At 43.0% G+C, this 19,522-nt stretch overlaps 3 protein-coding genes across 7 annotated transcripts in view; 1 reads left to right on the top strand and 2 right to left on the bottom strand.

Annotated features, from left to right (window-relative positions):
- Positions 1 to 2,244: 2,244 nt before the first annotated feature.
- LOC119911451 (clathrin heavy chain linker domain-containing protein 1-like) lies at positions 2,245 to 12,396 on the bottom strand. Of its 2 annotated transcripts, XM_038730332.1 has the most exons (12): positions 11,934 to 12,396; positions 8,313 to 8,500; positions 7,993 to 8,081; positions 7,201 to 7,399; positions 6,242 to 6,357; positions 5,854 to 5,953; positions 5,668 to 5,774; positions 4,896 to 5,067; positions 4,615 to 4,817; positions 4,357 to 4,539; positions 3,054 to 3,268; positions 2,245 to 2,851 (listed from the first exon to the last, which is right to left on the bottom strand). In XM_038730332.1, the coding sequence occupies exons 1-11, from the start codon at positions 12,138 to 12,140 to the stop codon at positions 3,072 to 3,074; spliced, it is 1,761 nt and encodes a 586-aa protein (XP_038586260.1). In that variant the 5' UTR covers positions 12,141 to 12,396; the 3' UTR covers positions 2,245 to 2,851; positions 3,054 to 3,071. The 2 variants fall into 2 exon arrangements, with proteins under 2 accessions (XP_038586260.1, XP_038586259.1); XM_038730331.1 differs by lacking the exon at positions 2,245 to 2,851 and having other exon boundaries at positions 2,919 to 3,268.
- A 59-nt stretch (positions 12,397 to 12,455) lies between these two features.
- rps27a (ribosomal protein S27a) lies at positions 12,456 to 15,046 on the top strand. Its single transcript, XM_038730337.1, has 6 exons — positions 12,456 to 12,540; positions 12,648 to 12,712; positions 13,104 to 13,158; positions 13,884 to 13,969; positions 14,637 to 14,768; positions 14,855 to 15,046. Exons 2-6 carry the CDS (start codon positions 12,665 to 12,667, stop codon positions 15,002 to 15,004), a joined length of 471 nt encoding a protein of 156 aa, XP_038586265.1. The 5' UTR covers positions 12,456 to 12,540; positions 12,648 to 12,664; the 3' UTR covers positions 15,005 to 15,046.
- A 2,181-nt stretch (positions 15,047 to 17,227) lies between these two features.
- The window catches only part of LOC119911452 (bone morphogenetic protein receptor type-1A-like), a 59,769-nt gene continuing 57,474 nt past the window's right edge, over positions 17,228 to 19,522 (bottom strand). For all 4 annotated transcript variants that reach the window (XM_038730334.1, XM_038730333.1, XM_038730335.1 and 1 more), the window contains one exon: positions 17,228 to 19,436. In XM_038730334.1, coding sequence (XP_038586262.1) covers positions 19,311 to 19,436 — 126 coding nt within the window. In that variant the 3' untranslated portion in view covers positions 17,228 to 19,310. The remainder of the gene's footprint in view (positions 19,437 to 19,522) is intronic.

Genomic DNA, 19,522 nt, shown 5'->3' with positions numbered 1-19,522 from the left:
GATTTGCCCCTGGCGGCTGTTCCGCCAGTGTATGAATGAGTGTAAATGTTAGTTTCCGTTTGAGCACTTAGGCTCAGTGTATGAATGTGTGTGACTGGTGAATGCAGATGTAGTGTAAAAGCGCTTTGAGTGGTCGAAAAGACTAGAAAGGCACTATACAAGTACGGAGGATTTACCCTGTTTGCTCCAGTTAGTTCCTGTTTGCTCCTGTTAGCGCCAGTTAGCTTCAGTTCACTCCAGTTTGCTCCAATTAGCTTCAGTTAGCTTCAGTTAGATCCAGTTAGCTTCAGTTAGATCCAGTTAGCTTCAGTTAGATCCTGTTCGCTCGTTAGCTTCTGTTTGCTCCTATTAGCTCCTGTTAGCTCCAGTTAGCTCCTGTTTGCTCCTATTAGCTCATGTTAGCTCCTGTTAGCTCCAGTTAGCTTCAGTTAGCTCCTGTTCGCTCGTTAGCGCCTGTTAGCACCAGTTAGCTCCTGTTTGATCCAGTTAGCTCCAGTTAGCTCCAGTTAGCTCCTGTTAGCTCCAGTTAGATCCTGTTCGCTCGTTAGCTTCTGTTTGCTCCTATTAGCTCCTGTTAGCTTCAGTTAGCTCCTGTTCGCTCGTTAGCGCCTGTTAGCACCAGTTAGCTCCTGTTATCTCCAGTAAGCTTCAGTTAGCTCCTGTTTGCTCCAGTTAGCTCCAGTTAGCTCCTGTTTGCTCCAGTTAGCTCCTGTTAGCACCAGTTAGCTCCTGTTATCTCCAGTAAGCTTCAGTTAGCTCCTGTTTGCTCCAGTTAGCTCCAGTTAGCTCCTGTTTGCTCCAGTTAGCTCCTGTTAGCTCCAGTTAGATCCTGTTCGCTCGTTAGCTTCTGTTTGCTCCTATTAGCTCCTGTTAGCTCCAGTTAGCTCCAGTTTGCTCCTATTAGCTCATGTTAGCTCCTGTTAGCTCCTGTTCACTCGTAAGCTCCTGTTAGCGCCAGTTAGCGCCAGTAAGCTTCAGTTAGCTCCAGTTAGCTCCTGTTTGCTCCTATTAGCTCCTGTTAGCTCCTGTTAGCTTCAGTTAGCTCTTGTTCGCTCGTAAGCTCCTGTTAGCTCTAGTTAGCTCGTAAGCTCCTGTTAGTTCATGTTAGCTCCTGTTTGCGCCAGTTAGCTCCTGTTTGCTCCTATTAGCTCATGTTAGCTCCTGTTAGCTCCAGTTAGCTTCAGTTAGCTCCTGTTCGCGCGTAAGCTCTTGTTAGCTCCTGTTAGCGCCAGTTAGCTCCTGTTTGCTCCTATTAGCTCCAGTTAGCTCCTGTTAGCTCCTGTTAGCTTCAGTTAGCTCCTGTTCGCTCGTTAGCTCCTGTTCGCGCCTGTTTGCTCCTAGTAGCTCATGTTAGCTCCTGTTAGCTTCAGTTAGCTCCTGTTCGCTCGTTAGCTCCTGTTAGCGCCAGTTAGCTCCAGTTAGCTCCTGTTTGCTCCTATTAGCTCATGTTAGCTCCTGTTAGCTCCAGTTAGCTTCAGTTAGCTCCTGTTCGATCGTAAGCTCCTGTTAGCGCCAGTTAGCGCCAGTAAGCTTCAGTTAGCTCCTGTTTGCTCCAGTTAGCTCGTTAGCTCTAGTTAGCTCCAGTTAGCTCCTGTTTGCTCCTATTAGTTCATGTTAGCTTCTGTTTGCGCCAGTTTGCTCCTGTTAGCGCCTGTTAGCTCCAGTTAGCTCCTGTTTGCTCCTATTAGTTCATGTTAGCTCCTGTTTGCGCCAGTTAGCTTCAGTTAGCTCCTGTTCGCTCGTAAGCTCCTGTTAGCGCCAGTTAGCGCCAGTAAGCTTCAGTTAGCTCCTGTTTGCTCCAGTTAGCTCCTGTTAGCTCCAGTTAGCTCCTGTTAGCTTCAGTTAGCTCCTGTTTGCGCCTGTTTGCTCCTGTTAGCTGTAATAAACACAGTACACAGAAACTAACATCTCTTTCTCCTTTATGTAGCTTAACAAGGCTGCACATGCTACCAGCCTAGCACAGGACTGCGAGCTTCATTTATTACTCCGCACCAAAGCAAAGACACTTAGCGGCAGCAGCTAAAGTTAGCAGGCTAGTCCAGTTAAATCTAAAGATGTTCCTCAGAGCAAGACGCACAACAAAGTGAAGAGCAAAAAGGAAAAGTATTTCTCCTCCAGCTCATCTCAGAGGGAGATATTTAACTTTTTACTTCCCTTTTTACTTTACAAAGTCCGATCTGAAGAGTTTATAAAATATGATAAAATTAAACTCCGACAGTTTAAACAAGTGCAGCTAGAACAGAATTTGGCTGACAGATTTTAATAATCTTTGAAGTCATGTAAAAACATTTCATGGTTCATGTGAAGAATTGCTGCTTTTCCTTTTGATTATTTTATCATATTTCCAATAATTTTGAGGTTTGGACAGAACAATCATTATGAAGGAGTCACGTTGGGCTCTGAGAAACTGTTACAACATTTCTCACTATTTATAGATTTTTTACAATCGATTAACGTAGAAAATAATCAGTGGATTGATCCACAATGAATATCTGATACAAACTAGTTCAAGCTCAACAAACTACAGAAGTGAAATCCTGCTTTGACATGTACGCATGATGAATAATCATACATACTTTAAGTATTCCTGATTATACTTTACTGAAGTAACATTTTCAATACAGTACAGAGTATTTTTACAGTGAGGGTTTTGGATCCAGCACTGCAGTAAGAGTTGCTCCACCTCTGAATGTTTAACCTCAGCTTCAGTCAGCGAGTCTCTCCGCCACCTTCTGGCCTTCAGCCGTCACTGTGTCACATTTTTCCCTGAGTCACTTCGGGCCAGCAGCTCAGAGGTCGGCTGGATAACGGAGGGAGCACGTGATCAGGGCGTGATCATGGTGACAGAAACCTGCACAAAGTTTTCACTGAACAAAGGCGATAAAAACAGATTCACATCTTTAATGAGTCTTTAGCAGAAGAACACAAGTGTTTATTCACGGGGTGGTTTCACTTTTGTGGCCTGGACGACAGTTTCAAGTCTTTAAATTTCACCAAACATGTGTGCGTGTAAACACAGAAACTTAAAGAGTCCTACACAACGATGGTTCTACCTGTGGGAGGACCGGTTTTCACAGGAAGACGTGTTCCATGAGACGGGCCCCCTCCAGGTCCGGGGACAGGACTCTGGTCCCGCTCTGGTCCAGCAGGACGGACCGGACGGCCCGGCCCAGGTCAGCACGGTTCAGCTCAGAGCACAGAGACGCGATGTCAGTCCAAAGGTCCACCGAACAGCTGCTGTCCTCCAGGATCGCCTCCTCCAGGACCCCTGAGAGGACCGAGACACACGGCGAGGTCAGAGGTCACGTGTTTCGTTACTTTGCTTCTTCTTCCTCCTGTTTTATTATCAACGATCAGATTCAGGATCTGTGTTTCCAGCGGCTTGACGCTGTCACTACAGAGGCACCGGGGATAAACGGTTTAAAAATATCACGCTGAAGAGCTCAGTGTTTCCCAACAAATTAGACGGCTCGCCGCTGTCTAATTTGTACCGCCATGAAGCGGTAACTCGCAACTCGTCATTATCTGTGTGCTGGTAAAGAATATTCCCAGGGGGCTCCATTGATGGAACAGGGTTCAAAAAGATGAAGCGTTGGAGTCTAAACATCAGATAGATGTGTTGTTGTAGGTTAAGGCCGGCTAAAGATGAGCTAAGAGGGAAACCTACAGGCACAAAGGGGAAGATGGAAACATAACAGGGACCAAAAGATCCTCCAGAAGAAACAACGCCATGTTAAGTCTCCAAAACTCCTTCATCACACCTGAACCTGGCTCACGTTAACTCTTCAACATGTGCGGCAGCAAACACACATAACGCAGGAGTTATCATAATGTTGGGCGTTACTAATCAAGTTAAAGTTACGCTGCTGTTTGAAGCTCAGTGTTTGTTCCCTTGATTTTCAGATCCTGAGTAATATTTCAGAAAGAGAGCACCTCACATTTTCATTCAGCTAAACCTTAAAATCACAGTGTGCCTGCATGAATGTCTTCGTCTGTTAGCTGCGCCCAAAGTTATTCATTTACAGAAGAGCTTTAGAAGTGTTTTCTTTTCAATTAAATGTCCAGATTCACGGTGCAAACTCCGCCAATAGGAAAGAAAAACCAGTTCAACACAGCTAAACATTGACTTCATTTCTCTCGCGCGTGTCCACCCTTTATATCTGCACAATGTGTTTATGATCCAATTGCTTCTAAGAGCACTAAGCCTCTTCATTTTAAAGTGAACCAGATTAATGCTTTTCACTTCTGGTGGCATGGCTCTGGACCCCCCAGAGGGCCCCGGGTCCACCAGCCATAGTCTGGGAAACACTGGAGATTTATGTGTCTGCCTTACAGTTTGTCTGTCGGTCCACGCACCTGGACCTCTGCTGACCAGGCCGTCCAGGAGCTGCAGAGCCAGATCCTGCAGCTGAGGGTCCGCCAGCAGAGTGGAAAGGGCCACGCCCACTGACAAGATGGCCGCCTGGCCCCGCTGAGGCTCCGTCAACAGCTGGAGGAGGGAGAGGCCGGGCGAGCGACACAGAACCCACATACAGTCCTCTGAAGAGAGAGAGAGAGATTCATACAGAGGTTGTTCTGATAAGCCCCCCCCCCCCCCCCCGCACACACACAGACCAGCTGTGAGGTCCTCGCAGTGCTTCATGAAGTCGACAGCGCTGTGGATCAGGCCTCTCCTGCACATGCTCAGTGCGCTCTTCCTGTGCAGCCTGCAGGCCTCATAGACGACGGTGGCCAACGCCAGGCACATGTCAGCCGCGCCGGGGTGCTTCTGAGCATGCTCAGACAGGATGTCGCCCAGGGCCTCAGAGAAGGTCAGTCTGAGAGGATAAGGACTGTGAGGACCTGATCAGCAGCAGCAGCGGGGATCAAACGCTATGATTGGCGGCGGTTTTTACTTGCTGTGGGTGACAGCGTGGGCGACGAGCCGTGTGGCGCCGTGCCGCAGGGCCCGGCGGACGACCTGCAGGGAGAGAGCGGCTGGCAGCTCGTCGCCGGCCGGGACGGTCATCAGCAGGGCCTGGAGGAAGAGCAAGAGAGGGGGGACGGACCCCGGGGGGCCCTTCACACCTGAGAGAGAGACAGGACTCAGATGAACCAATAAACACAAACTTTATATCCCAACGTTCTGGTCTTTATATATCTACTGTTCTTATCAGGTTTTTCTCTCATCATTATTTGTAACTGAAATACTGTGACTAACAAATTAAACCAGGGTTATGTCAAGTGAGGAAATTCTAGTTCCTGGTGTAAGACTGAAGTATAACTTGGTTCTTTAAAACTTTAGGCCACAGGGTAGTCGGGGAGGTGATGGAATAAATAATGTATTTCATTATTTAGAATTCGAGATGTGTACTTTATTCATCTGTGCTTTTGTACTTCCTCTTCATCTATGTTGATTTATAAAAATGTTTCAATGAGAGAGGAGACCACTGTGATTAAATTGTTGCCCCCCAAATTGACTGGAAAATGAAAAAACAACAAAAAAAAAGGTCAAATAAATCATGGAACGTCCAACTTATCAGGTTTTACCTTTACATACACGTCCAGCGGCGGCGGAGGAAGTACTCAGAGCCCTGAGTTCATGTGTGCTAATACCACACTGTAAAAATACTCAAAGCATTAAAGTGTTCCTGAGAGTGTAAGGAGGGAAATGTCCTTAAAGTGCACCTTTGAACATCTCCACGGTGTGGAGGTTCCTCAGGACTCCTCGAGGAGATCTGGCGGCGAGCAGAGCAGCTTCCTCATACTGAGCCGAATCAAAGAGCTCGATGAACCTGGCGAGAGGAGGAAAGGTTGACAGAGAGCCCGCAGGGTTCAGATAAACCGATCATAGCGTGTCAGTGAACGCAGCACCTGTCCAGGCAGTCTGCCAGGAGCCCGGACTCGCTGACTCCGGTCGGCTCCTCGTCCTCAAACAGCTCAGCGTCGATGCTGCGAGCGTCATCGTCCGTCACTGCGGGATCAAACACGAGGAGGTTTAAGTACTCGTGTGATCATTACTGCATTCTGAATAAATTACCATCAGTGCTGCAACAAGAGCTTTAGAAGCAGTAAAAACCGAAGGAGCTGTGTTTGCTGAACACATAAAAAAGCTCTCATGACTTCGTACCTACAACAAACCTACAGTAGTTTTTCTTTTTAGGGCTTTAAAACATTCCTACCAGACATCACACCCTCGTGGGACGCTAAAACTCTCTCCCCAGGTGTTTTTGTTAAATTAAATACCGCTGCAGTGTCTCACCGCCGGTCCGTCTGACGTTCTCCAGTGTGGAGCCCAGGAGTTCCTCCAGAGGAACCGGCTGCTCCTCGTCCTCCCAGCTGGACAGACGGTCAGACACGAACCTCAGACGCTGGAATCTGCAGACAACGGTTTGTGGTAACTCAATTATTTGCTCAATCCGTCACCAGGAATATAATTTCCACGACATTCTATAGTCTGCGGTTTTCCTGGCTATCATTCTGAGGGTGTTCATCCCAGCATGCTTAGCAAGATGCCTGTGAAGGTTCTCAGTCCTCCGGGTCACAGTTATTCAAGCAGGGCTCATATCATAAAGGGTCAGAGGACTCAGCTGCTCTCTAACTGGGTCAGTCTGCCGCCGCACGACGGCTTTTTACAGGAAAGACACAACGAGCTGAAAGCTGCAGGTTCAGCTGATTATTGTCGTTTCAAACGATGTCATTATTAAAATATTGATTACAGCCAGTTTAAAAGTCTCAGGTGAAAGTGATCAGTTTACAGATCAGGCTGGACTGTGTGTAACTGGCTGAGATGCTTCCTTCATCCTTCATCCCGACTCTTCCCAAAACATTCTGCAGCAGCGCTGATCAAAGTATTTACAGGTGTGTCAGAGAGGGAGGTGAAGCAGAGAACCAGTAGGGACGAGTAGGAACGTTCCTGAATGAACTCATGTTATGCTGACGTCCAGCCTTCAGCAGCCAAGACACAAGATGTGAGAATTTTGTTAAGTTCATTTTTCAAAGCTCCTGATGCCTTAGAGGGAACTGCTGGGACGCTGTCTCATACTGCTTCCATAAAACTAAACTAGTGTCTGAAAGCTGCACGCTTTATTTATTAACTTATTAACGAAATGTTCTGTTTTTCTGTTCAAGGTGTTTCTGATCTATATTCTCACATCTTTGTCTGAAAACAGGTGTAGAGCGAAATCAGTGCAGCAGCAGGTTTGCTGTTTCTGCTCTTACAGGACTTTCAGCCGGGCGTTCTCGAGGCTCAGCTGGTCTCTGTGGCGCTCGGCGGCCTGCAGCTCGGCGTCCAGCTCGGCTTTGACCTCCAGAGGGACGCAGTGACGCTTCCTGTCCAGCAGAGCAGCTCTCCGGTCTTCAAGACTCTTCAGGTGCCCGTCCAGAGCGTCAGGATCCTCAGACTCAGCCACCGTCAAACCTGGGGGACGAGACGGGTGAGATGACAGGGGGGGCTACAACCTACGGACGCTTTTCATTTCCCCAGTGTCTCCAGGCAGAGGACATTCAGTGGAATCACGTTCTCTGTCGGCTCTTTCAGAGGCGTCTCCAGCAGCTACACACTCTTTTAATGTCATTCAGAGTTTTTCAAAGTAAAAGCTCAGTTCAACTCCAAATACAGCATTACAGTAAACAAGCTTCTTGTGCTTTTATTTTGTAGGGAAAACCACTAAAGAGGAAGTGATTATGTGAGTAACTGTTGCTGTCGTGACTGAGATCTATTTTTAAGCTAAGCTATCAAAGCATTTATTTATTTATTTATATTTTTTGCCGCTAGATGTCACTAAATCTCACACACTGATCCTTTAACTGGTTTAACACGTTCAGCAGAGGAAGTCGGGGGCCGGGGACGATGAAGAAGTCTGTTTTTGTTTTAATGCAACCAGCACCGCATGGACCGGTACCGGGCTACAGCCCGACCGCTGAACACCACGTCTGCTTGCATTAAAACAGGCAGCACATCATTTATCTCCGACACATCATCCACTTCACTGGGAGCAGTTTCAGGAGTACCAGGGATCCACGTGGTCTGCTCTTTAGAGGATTTCTGTCTCTGGATCTCCTCTTGAAGTTCTGCGGTTTCCCTCTGGAGGACGGAGATTCTGGAACAGACACAAAGACAGAAACACAACCATGAGGAGGCCGACGATCTTTTCCTAAACCTACCCAGGTGGTTCTGTTGCCTTAACCGAACTACATCACGAGTCGGCCTGTCACTGGACTGACGGGGGAAACGCTCACGTCGACCGGTTTTGTTGTTTACTTGAGAGGATGTTGGACAAACTGTCGTCAGTGTCCAAACCTGGAACTGGTCCTCACTAAAGAGAACACACCTCTGCCTCAGCTGGGCGGCTCGTCTCTGGCAGGTCGTCAGGGATTTTGAATGCGACGTCGAGGCCGCCAGACTTCGCTGAGCCGTCCTGGCCTCGTCCTCCCTCCTCTGCAGCGCCCTGATGACATCATCGTACTCCGCCTTTATGGTCAGCAGAAGTCTCTTATAGGCCGTCGCTCGTGCAATCACCTGTCAGAAAGCAGACGATCAGTTTGACTAAACATTCATACATTTCATGGAACTCTACTCTACATATTGTTATTACACATTTTTCACACCAGAACCTCACCTTCTCACAAAAGGTGGTTTAGAAACTGGCTATTTATTGAGTTATTAATGTGAATCTGATGTGTTTTAGAATCAGAATAAAGGATATGGCCAAAAAAGCTAGCTAGTCCTAAAAATGTCAGGTCAGCATCTCAGAAATTAAAAACATAGTTCTTTTTGTGATTCGGGTCAAACATTTTGTTTTAATTTCAGTGGAAAACACAAAGGACGAAATAAAGTGACGACTTTGGAAAGTGTTAAACACGAACTTCGTATCATTTTAAAGGATTTTTCAAGCTCTTTCTATCTATGTACCATTTTGTTTTAGCAGTTGAACATGTTGAACACTTTGCTCACAGTCTATAATGTGTCCAAGTAAAACCTGTGCTCTTATTAATGGCTTGTTGCTGATCTGGCTGTTTAAATTCTGCCTTTGTTGAAAGTGTTACTGAAATAACGTCCCCATGTTGGACCCGAGCAGGAACCTCCGGGTCTGAAAAGTAAATCCAATGCAGAAGTTCCTTTAAGGCGAAACACCAAAAATATGATTTTCCTTCAATCTGTCAGTTTTTTTAAGTTATTTTATTATTACACCATAATCTTTAATAACATACATAAACATTATTATTTGTCTATCTTACACCAAGTCCATTAACCGCAGACTGAGTAAACTTTATCTTTGTGTATTTTCATCGTATATCTATCAGAGACGTGTTCATGTGACAAGTGTTTGGCAAGTGTGTTTCTAAAGCATAATTATAATAATTAATTATAATTGTTTCCTGTACGCCAAGTCATTTTCCTCGTCCTTCGAGGCCGTTAGATCATCATAACTTTACACGCTGTTTCTTTAAGTGGCATTTTATCTGTAAATATGTTTGGAAATAAAAGCATGTCACACATATGAGTGGTATATTTTGAACAAATTAAATATATTAATTAAATATGAGTCATTTCGTCTAGTTTCACTTCTGACTATTTTCAATGTGCTGGAAAATAGATTTGTCTGATATGCAAATCAGCGCATATTTAATGAGCAAATACCTCATTTGCAATAAACATCTATTTATGTTTACATACAGATTGTAAAGTTTCCCCTGATATGAGTAAAGCTGTCTGAAAAGCCTTCTTGACTGTGGTTCTCTCTACTGGCCAGCAGGGGGCGACTCCAATATCATTGTCTCTGAGAAACTGTTTCTACTTGTCAGCTGATTTATTCCCTCAGTAAACACTTTCCTGATGAGTTTATGGTCTCAGTCGCTAGTTTCAAGTCTTCTTCAACACAGCATGATGTTCATTTAGTAAATTATGGTCCCATTTAGAGGTGTGTTATAATCATAGACTGGATGATTAACAGACCTGAAATCAGATCTTACGTGGACAGAAAGCACATTAAAGCCAATCTATGTAGGACTACAGCTGCATCTGGATCAAACAGACATCACGTGCAAACAAACACAGCAAATGTTTGTATTTGTGAAACTTTAACGTTCATTTTAACGGAATAATCACAATTGTGGCTAAATAAGTGTTTGCAGTTTATAACGTAACCAGGCCTGACATTTACGTGATTACAGGCAATTAAAGAAGCCTGTTGTGAATATGTGTTTGTCAAATATCCTTGTTTATTATGTTTGGAAAACAGACTGTAGCCTATAATTAACATGACTTCCTGCTGAGTTATGTATAAAATAAAGACATGATCTCTTTTGCAATTATCCTTATAACTCTACATTATTTAACTTGCTGTGTACCAACCAATCCAGTCCTTTCTACCTGCTGAAATACTTTTAAATGGCCAAAACAACACATGAAACGCAGTATTCTACTTGCCTGAAAGTGACTTATTGCCTGAAAGGTAGATTCTGCCTCAAAATGACTTGATTATATTCACGAGGGTTAAATTTGACCGATTATAACTCACCTAGAACTTTTTTACCTCTTAAAATACCTTTAAATGGCCAAAACAACACATGAAATGCAGTATTCCACTTGCCAGAAAGTGACTTATTAGGTAGATTCTGCCTCAAAAGGACTTGATTTCATTCAGAAGAGTTATATTTGACAGATTATAAAAAACGAAACTGTCCCTTTTTTATTCCACATGTAATAATATTATGTTTTTTAATCACATTCTGACCACCAAACCAAAAATGTCAGACGTCTGGTCACCTTAGTTTCAATTCAATTAAATTCAATTCAAATTACCTTTATTGGCATGAATGTGTAACAACAATATTGCCAAAGCATCATACATACAACATAAGAACAATCAACCCCATACATTTCATCAAACAAGTAATCAAAGCGTAAAGTAATCAAAGCGTATGTGTGTTTGTGTTAAAAAAAAATATTAAAAATTAAAATAAAATAAATAAATTGGTAAGCGTGTGTGTTAAAAAAATAATATATTAAAAATAAAATAAATAAATAAAACAGTAAGCACGTGTGTGTGTTTGTGTTAAAATATTTATATATTAAAAATTAAAATTAAATAAATAAAACAGTAAGCGTGTGTGTGTAAAAAATAAAAATATATTAAAAATAAATTAAATAAATAAAACAGTAAGTGTGTGTGTGTGTGTGTGTAAAAAATAAAAATATATTAAAATAAAATAAATAAATAAAACAGTAAGCGTGTCTGTGTGTGTAAAAAATAAACAAAAATATATTAAAAATTAAAATAAATAAATAAATAAAACAGTAAGCGTGTGTGTGTTAAAAATAAATAAATTATATTAAAAATAAAAAAATATATATTAAAAATTAAACTAAAATAAATAAATAAAACAATAAGCGTGTGTGTGTGTGTAAAAAATAAAAATATATTAAAACTAAAATAAATAAATAAAACAGTAAGTGTGTGTGTTAAAAATAAACAAATATATTAAAAATTAAACTAAAATAAATAAATAAAACAATAAGTGTGTGTGTGTTAAAAGTAAATAAATTATATAAAAATAAAAAATATATTAAAAATTAAACTAAAATACATAAAACAATAAGCGTGTGTGTGTAAAAAATACAAATATATTAAAACTAAAATAAATAAATAAAACAGTAAGCGTGTGTGTGTGTTAAAAATAAACAAATATATTAAAAATTAAACTAAAATAAATAAATAAAACAATAAGTGTGTGTGTGTTAAAAGTAAATAAATTATATTAAAAATAAAAAAATATATATTAAAAATTAAACTAAAATAAATACATAAAACAATAAGCGTGTGTGTGTAAAAAATACAAATATATTAAAACTAAACTAAATAAATAAAACAGTAAGTGTGTGTGCGTGTGTGTAAAAAATAAAATATATTAAAACTAAACTAAATAAATAAAACAGTAACGTTAGATACCTGACTGAACACCGTGCGGTAGATGACGTACCGGAGCTCGTGCGGCCGCCCGTCCTCTGAGCACCGCAGCAGCCGCTTCTCGTGGTCGATAAACTCACGCAGAGTCTGGAAAAACCTCCCGTCGTCGCTCCCGGATCCCAAAATGTCGGGCGTCGAGCGTCCTCCTCTTCTTGGAGAGGAGCCGCTGGAGTTTCGCGCCACAGACATCGTTATTTGTTATTTACATCGTTATTTGTTATTTACATCTTTACTTGTTTACTCTTAAATGTCCGTTTTCACAACTTGAAGCCGTTTGGCAAACAGCCGCGTTGCTATGGCTACCGCGAAAGTATACCTGGGAAATGGAGTTTCTTAAAACAAAAAAACAACCTTTTCTCTTTAAATACACAAAGCGATGCGCCGTAATGTAGTTTTTAAAACTAACGTTGACGCCAAATGCGCTTAGTAAAAAAAGACAGACGCTAAAAACGGAAACAAAATGGAGCGATTATTTTCGATCGGGCAGCGTGACGGTTACCTACAGCTCCGTGCAAACGCGGAGAGAAAACCCCGTCGCTCTCCCTGAAAGCCCCTTTTCTCATGATCCGCCATTAGGAGCGAAGCTGCGGTAAGAGCTCCGCGTTTAAACCGACTAATCCTGACAAAACAGCGCGTTTTAAGAGCTCGTTTCAGCTCAAACTACAAGTTAAAGCTCTCTTGTGTTTCTTCGTGCAGGTGGGTTGAACGCCAGGATGCAGATTTTCGTGAAAACCCTCACGGGGAAGACCATAACCCTCGAGGTGGGTACAGCGTCATGGAGGGACGCGGCGTTCAGTGGCCGCAGTTAACCCGAGTTTTACTTACTTTACAGCAAAATAAGTGCGATAAACCCACGTTAGATTCTGTTATTGAGCATCTTATATTGTCCTTGTATGTGTTTAACTCCAGGAAAGTGGACGCCATGTTCTGTCCTACCTCTGTAAGCTAAGCTAACGTTAGCGGCTAGCAGTCACTGAAAGCACCGTAAACACGTGTGACAGACAGCGGCGCTCATTAACGCGTAAAAACTTAAAATAAGTGCACTTTTATGTCACATACACGTTTTGAGTCTTCATACCAAACACGTGACGGTAGATTTGACCGGAAGCTCGTGTCCTGACTTACCTGTCCTCTTCTTCTTCTCCTCTCCAGGTTGAGCCTTCTGATACTATTGAAAATGTCAAGGCCAAAATCCAGGACAAAGAGGGTGAGTTCGTGAATCCAACCCGTTTAGATCCGTCAGGAAACGAAGTCTGAGATGAGAAACGTTTTATTTTTCTTTATTTTGTACAGAAAGTTACAGAAAGCAACTAATCTGGCTTTCAGAAACAAAAGCCTAAAAAGTGGCTTCAGCTTCTTTAATGATTGTTTTAAAGAATCCTTATTGATAAAACAAGCAGTTTGTTTTTTGCTGTGGGGTGTTTAAAAAAGATTGATCAGCACATTAATGCAGAATAAAACGACTGCAGCCCTGCTGGAAGATGTTTAATTTTAGAGACAGTCTCATCACCCCAAACTAAACCTCCTTCCTGTTGATGACCTGATGCACACTTAGATAGAGATCGGCATCTTTCTGGCTTCATTGAAGTGAAATGTTCCGCAGCATCGTTGGACACGTTCAAGTGGAAACTTTAAATGAACATCTGAGACTCTAAACAAAGTTCAGCTGTAGTTTGACACGCTTTAAAAAACTAGAACAAGCTGAATAAAGTTTTATTGGTCAGCATCTTAAAGCCACGAGGACGACCAGACGTTATTAATCTAATGAGCTTTGGGGTAAAATGGTTAATTTTCACCAGCTCCAGTTCTGAAAGGGTTCATATGGTAAACAAAGTCTTTATCATAGTGTATATCATATCAAGGAAATTGGAAAACAGTCGTTGAGGTTACAGCGAAAATCCAGCGGCGTAACCTGTGGTCTTCTGTCTGCAGGTATCCCTCCCGACCAGCAGAGGTTGATCTTCGCTGGAAAGCAGCTGGAGGACGGACGCACGCTGTCCGACTACAACATCCAGAAGGTAAAGATCATGTGACACGTCTCATCACTACCGTGTGTGTTAAAGGCTGTTTAATAATCCAGCTGAGATTCTGATAGAAGCTTCTACAAGTTTCACAAGTCAGTGAATTTAATTCAGCCGGTGTAGAAACTTACAATGACAGTAAATCAGCTGTTCTCAAAGGCCGCGGGTCCGACGGACTCCACGCCACTCTGCCTCAGACAGGAACCCGCCAAGAGTGAAGTCGATCGGATCGCCGGCAATTGGGATATATTAACATTACATTTTATTTACGGAGGTACAACATGCTTCACATGGTTGAACACAAACTAAGAACAATTTAAAACTGATGCAAACGACAAAGTTAAAGAGAAACGATTCCACAACAGTGATGCAGATAAAATGGACGAGTGAAAGTGTGAAGTGACTAAACACTGAGCCTCAGGTCCAAACCCTCAGTGAACATCTGTTAAACTGCTGTATGTACAAAGTTTAATGTCCCGGCCCTGAGACAGGAGTGGTTGAGTCGATCAGATGAAAACTCGACAGACGCCTTCTTTAGAGTTTATTGTGACACAACGAATGGAAACTGTGTCGCTGGAAGTGACTGCAGCTTCTGAGACTCGGCTCGTTGTTTCGGCGCTGCTGAACGTCCGACTGCTTGTTAACGGTTTGTTTCCGCCCTCAGGAGTCCACGCTGCACTTGGTGCTGAGGCTGCGAGGTGGTGCTAAGAAGAGGAAGAAGAAGTCCTACACCACCCCCAAGAAGAACAAGCACAAGAGGAAGAAGGTCAAACTCGCTGTGCTCAAATACTACAAGGTACGAAACCGTCTGACTGATAAAGCTGAGAGTCAAACCTGCTCCGTCATGGAAGACGGTCACTGACGTGTAACTTCTGTCCGCAGGTGGACGAGAACGGGAAAATCCACCGGCTGAGGCGCGAGTGTCCCGCCGACGAGTGCGGCGCCGGCGTCTTCATGGCGAGCCACTTCGACCGCCACTACTGCGGGAAGTGCTGCCTCACCTACTGCTTCAACAAGCCCGAGGACAAGTAGACAGACTGGCGTTTAAATAAAGACGGAAATGTTTGACACAACTCAAAGACTCGCCGTGTTTATTCTCTCAGCTGGGCGGTTTGTTTCCACGGTGACTTGTGAGCAGCTTAGTTTCTGGGTGTCCCGTGATTCACTGAGGCCACAATTAAATTTGAGGATTGTGCCGCTGAGTTCACCGCTGCAGGAGGTTTAATGTACCCGACGCCTCTTCACAGGTTATGATCTGAAGACATTTAGCAGCGTTCAGACTGTCCTTTTATAAGAAATGTCCAAATTCTGGTTCCAGCTTCTTAAATGTGAATATTTATTTACTGATTGGTTAACATGATTGAAACAAGAGTTACTTGCAGCCCTAATTTGACCTTTTATAGAAGACTGATCTGGTGTGAGATGCAGTGTCAGGTTTTGTCCAGCAGGGGGCGCAGCAGACCTCTGAAGGTTAATGTTAAAGCTGATTATCAGCTCAGCATTTAGAAAAGACTGGACCGTTACACACTAACTTTTATATCGCTGCCATCTCTGAATAATTCTAAAATGTGCTGTATTTAAATTCAAGCAAATCTTTAGAAGAAGTGAAGTGACACCAGTATTCAGACCTCTAGGAAAAGTAATACCAGTGTAGAAATATTCGGTTACACTTCATGAATACTTTTACCACCTTAGTGTTGCAGCTGGAGCTCGTTTATATTCTGCTGCCTAAGTGATGTAAATAAAAGCTCGTTACTTCCGCTGCTGCACAATTACTTTATTTCTCAGTTCTGCTGATCTAAACTTTGTCTTTTCTGCAGCAGTGAAAGGAAATTAAAATAAACATTTTGTGCATTAACACCTTAGAGCAGCCTGTTAATATTCCTTCAGAAGCTTCATTTGGATCAATACATATTTAAATGTTAGAGTTGAAGCCTTCGTTTCACTAAGACGACGTCCCCGTGGTTGAGTCAGGTGTCCCAGTACTTTTGTCCACATTGTGTATTCCTTTGGGCGATCACCTGCTGAACTCTCGCTCTGAAAACTCTGGAGGGGAGAGTTGTTGCAGGAAGACACGTTGAGCCCGTCTGGCCCCTGGCGTCACACGGTGAGCCCGTCTGGCCCCGCCCACACTACTGCGTTTTGGTGTTAAAACAGACTTTTGCTACGTTTGCTCTCCCGTCCAGACTGAAACGGTGGAAATTTATTTCCTTTATCTGGATTTTGTTTAAATTTCACATTTGATACAGATGTTTCAGTTTTTCAGTCTATTAATTTAAACACGTTACCTTTTCATTTTTAACAGTTTTAATTTAGTATATTTTTTAACACACAGGGTTACTGATTTTATTTTTAATATGTATTTTATTAAAACAAAAACCTTTTACAGTCCTATTTACTTATTAAATGAAATGTATGAAATTAATTATGTAATTTATTTGTAGCTTTGACATTATTGTCATTATACATTCATGCCAATAAAGCGGATCTGAATTGAAAACAAAGACGTAAAGCGGAGAAATTTGAAAACGCTGCTGACCCTGTTTTTCGTTTTAAAACTCCAGAGAGTGTTTTTAGTGAAGACGGGACAAAAACAATGACTCGCGCTCGGCTCTCTGATTGGCTCTTATCAGCCAAGCAAAGCAGAACCACGACGCTGCTGACAATGTTTTTGATTAGATATTTTTATTAAAATATTTTATACTGTGTATGTCACCATGTTTATATTGCAACGACTCCCGGTCGGTTTCCCGCCGCCATCGCCGCTTTTAACTCCCGTGTTACACTCAGTAACGGTTCCAGCTCGTTATCGGTCCACGCTAAATAAAATCTGCATTTCTTTACTCTCTCGCCAAATCGTCTGTAACCACCACGCACGGCCACTAGATGTACGTTTTAAAACTAAAACTTTCATTTCAGGACCAACATGAGGAAACAGGATTTACAAAGAACTGATGCTTTAAATAAAAGGTTTGCATCAGCATCTAAATTTTGACCTTTTTTAAAAAATCTTATCAACCAACTTTTCTTTCTTTCTAGTTCTGGAATAAAAACTCTAGTATTTAAACATTTACAGAAAGTTTTCTCAAAGTATCAGATATTATTATTCAACTATAATACAAAAAACAAAACCACCACCAAGAACATCGAGATTTCATCGTTCTTTTAGGAAAGCTGCTGTGAAACCGGACAAAGAGACAAAGAGATCGTGCAGGAACTGATGTGGGAAAAGAAGCAGAGCGGAGGCGAAGCAGCTTGTGTACTAAAATAAGGTTATTTTACTTAAAAATCGTTACATTGGACAGACGGTATACAGAGTTTTTCATTTCCTTGGTAAACTCATAAGGCACCGAACCAGAAGCTGTACAACAACAACAACAACAGATTATTCTATACAGGCGGCTTCTTGCATGTTTATTACAGAGAGAGAAGCACAAAGTTACTGTGTGGTCACGTGCACGCCGTCACGTGCACGCCATCCCGCTGCTGAGGACAGAAACACAGTTAAAGAGACAGTCCCACATTTCAGGTAAGGTCCCCCCCCCCCCCATCTCTGTGCGGCGTCCAGGGCACAGAGGGGTCCAGCGCGTGGTTAGCTTAGCTTAGCTTAGCACAAAGACTGGAAGCGGGGGGGGGGGATGCTAGCATAGCTTTGTTGTCGCTAACTGCTGGTAAAACCACAAGGTCTCACTTTTACAATGCTAGGCTAACAGTTTCCCCCTGCTTCCGGTATTTATGCTAAGCTAGGCTAACCACATTCTGGACGAGTTTCCCAAATATTCCTAACGGGACACTTTTGTCCCCGAAAATGCAACTGAACCAACTTCCTGATGTCAATGCAGTGGAAAGAAGAAACTGAAGGTCATTTTTGGAATAAATTAATCTCAGATCGATAATCTGATTGGCCAGGTGAAACCTCGGTGGGAGGAGCCAAAGAACGACTAAAATCTGAGAGTTAACCCACGCAGCAATTTAGCGAAACCGCGCGACGAGGACGAGACACGGCAGGAAGTAGACGAGAGCTCCGTTAGTGATATTTTAACTAAAGATTCAAAATATCTTCTTTTCCTGACGTCTTTAAATTATTATTTTTTTCAACAAACAGCTGAACAAACTTTCAAAGTGACACGAGTACTCTGACCTTAAGTAGAAGCAGTAATACCACAGTGTACAAATACTCGTTACACCTTAATGTTTCCTTTATTTTCTGCGGTTTAATCTGTTATTATACTTCATCATCGTCGGTTTATTCTGAATTAATAATCTGCAGAGTTACTAAAGCGGTCGGATCATAAAGTGAATAAACTGCTCGTTATTGACCGGCACAGTTTAGATCAATCAATAATAGAAAATTAAACCGTCCTCTTTGAGTTTCTGTCCCGGTTCTGGCGTTTGTAAGATGCCGTATCTGTGTTTGTCCAGCAGGCGGCGCTGCATTCAAAGGCTGCAGGACTGAAGCTACACTTCAATAACTTGAGGTCGTTAATTCAGTGTTAATCTCTGAAATTTACATTTTATTTAAAGTGACCAACTCTCGCTCGTCAGCTTATCTCGTCTTCTGATTGGCTCTCCCAGCTGAACGGGATCTGCAGTTGGCTCTCTGGTCGTTTGGCTCCACCCACTCAGGTTTAACTCACCCAATGAGATTAACTCCTGCCACCAGAGCGGCTCCACCTCGTTATAACTGACTCCTAACGAACAGACAGACAGAGAGACCAGGATGTGGACAGACGGACAGGACGGGAGACGTCTCTGTAGCGAGCGGACGTCAACGCCACTGCAGCATCACGTTTTTAAAATCTTCTAACGAGAACATTTATTTACACATTAAAATTCAGATATCATAAAAGTACCTTACTTTGCTTTTTGATAATTAACTCTACTTTCAGAGTGGAGATATATTTCAATATGGCAGGAGAACTCAGTCCTGAAGAGGAAGAACAAAACAAAAAATAAATTGGCGTTTTTAGCGTTTTAGCAGAGTCGCAGGACGCCCGGGCGAGGCGGCTCCTTAAAATGAACAATAAGAAGACGATTCCAAACTTTCCTCTGCGCCGAGCCGACGCTTCCTCTCCCCTCCACAGGAAGTCGTCACCTAAAGTGTTTTAATCGTCTCGTTGGCTTTCACAGAAAGCGTCAAACTGTCTCGCCGCCATGAGCCGCTCGGCGGCGGCGGAGGAGGAGGAGGAGCACAGTTCAGCCCTGAGACGGGTCCTTTTTTTTATACCTCCCACTTCCTCCTCCTGATGAAGAAGAGTAACGGTCAGGTCGAGTTATGTTCTGGGTTCGGGTGAATCCGGTGGCGGCGGCGGCGGCAGTGGGAGGAGGAGGAGGGCGGTCAGATCTTGATGTCCTGGGACTCCACCATCTTGGCGAGCGTCTTCTTGACTCTGAGGATGGTGAGGCGGGAGGCGGGGTTGTGGGCCCAGCACTCGGACATCAGCTTCAGCATGGCCCGGAGGCACTGCGGGAAAAACGCACAAACCGTTAGTAACGTCTTTACCCAGAGGGCCCGCTGACGACATCGCCGCGAGACGTTAAGGTCAAAGC

The sequence above is a fragment of the Micropterus salmoides genome, unplaced genomic scaffold (assembly GCF_014851395.1).
Source record: "Micropterus salmoides isolate LMB-PRFRI ecotype aquatic unplaced genomic scaffold, ASM1485139v1 Ms_hic_scaffold_2, whole genome shotgun sequence".
Lineage (NCBI taxonomy): Eukaryota > Metazoa > Chordata > Actinopteri > Centrarchiformes > Centrarchidae > Micropterus > Micropterus salmoides.
Note: the sequence above shows the minus strand (reverse complement) of the source record. Positions and strands in the feature narration are given on the sequence as shown.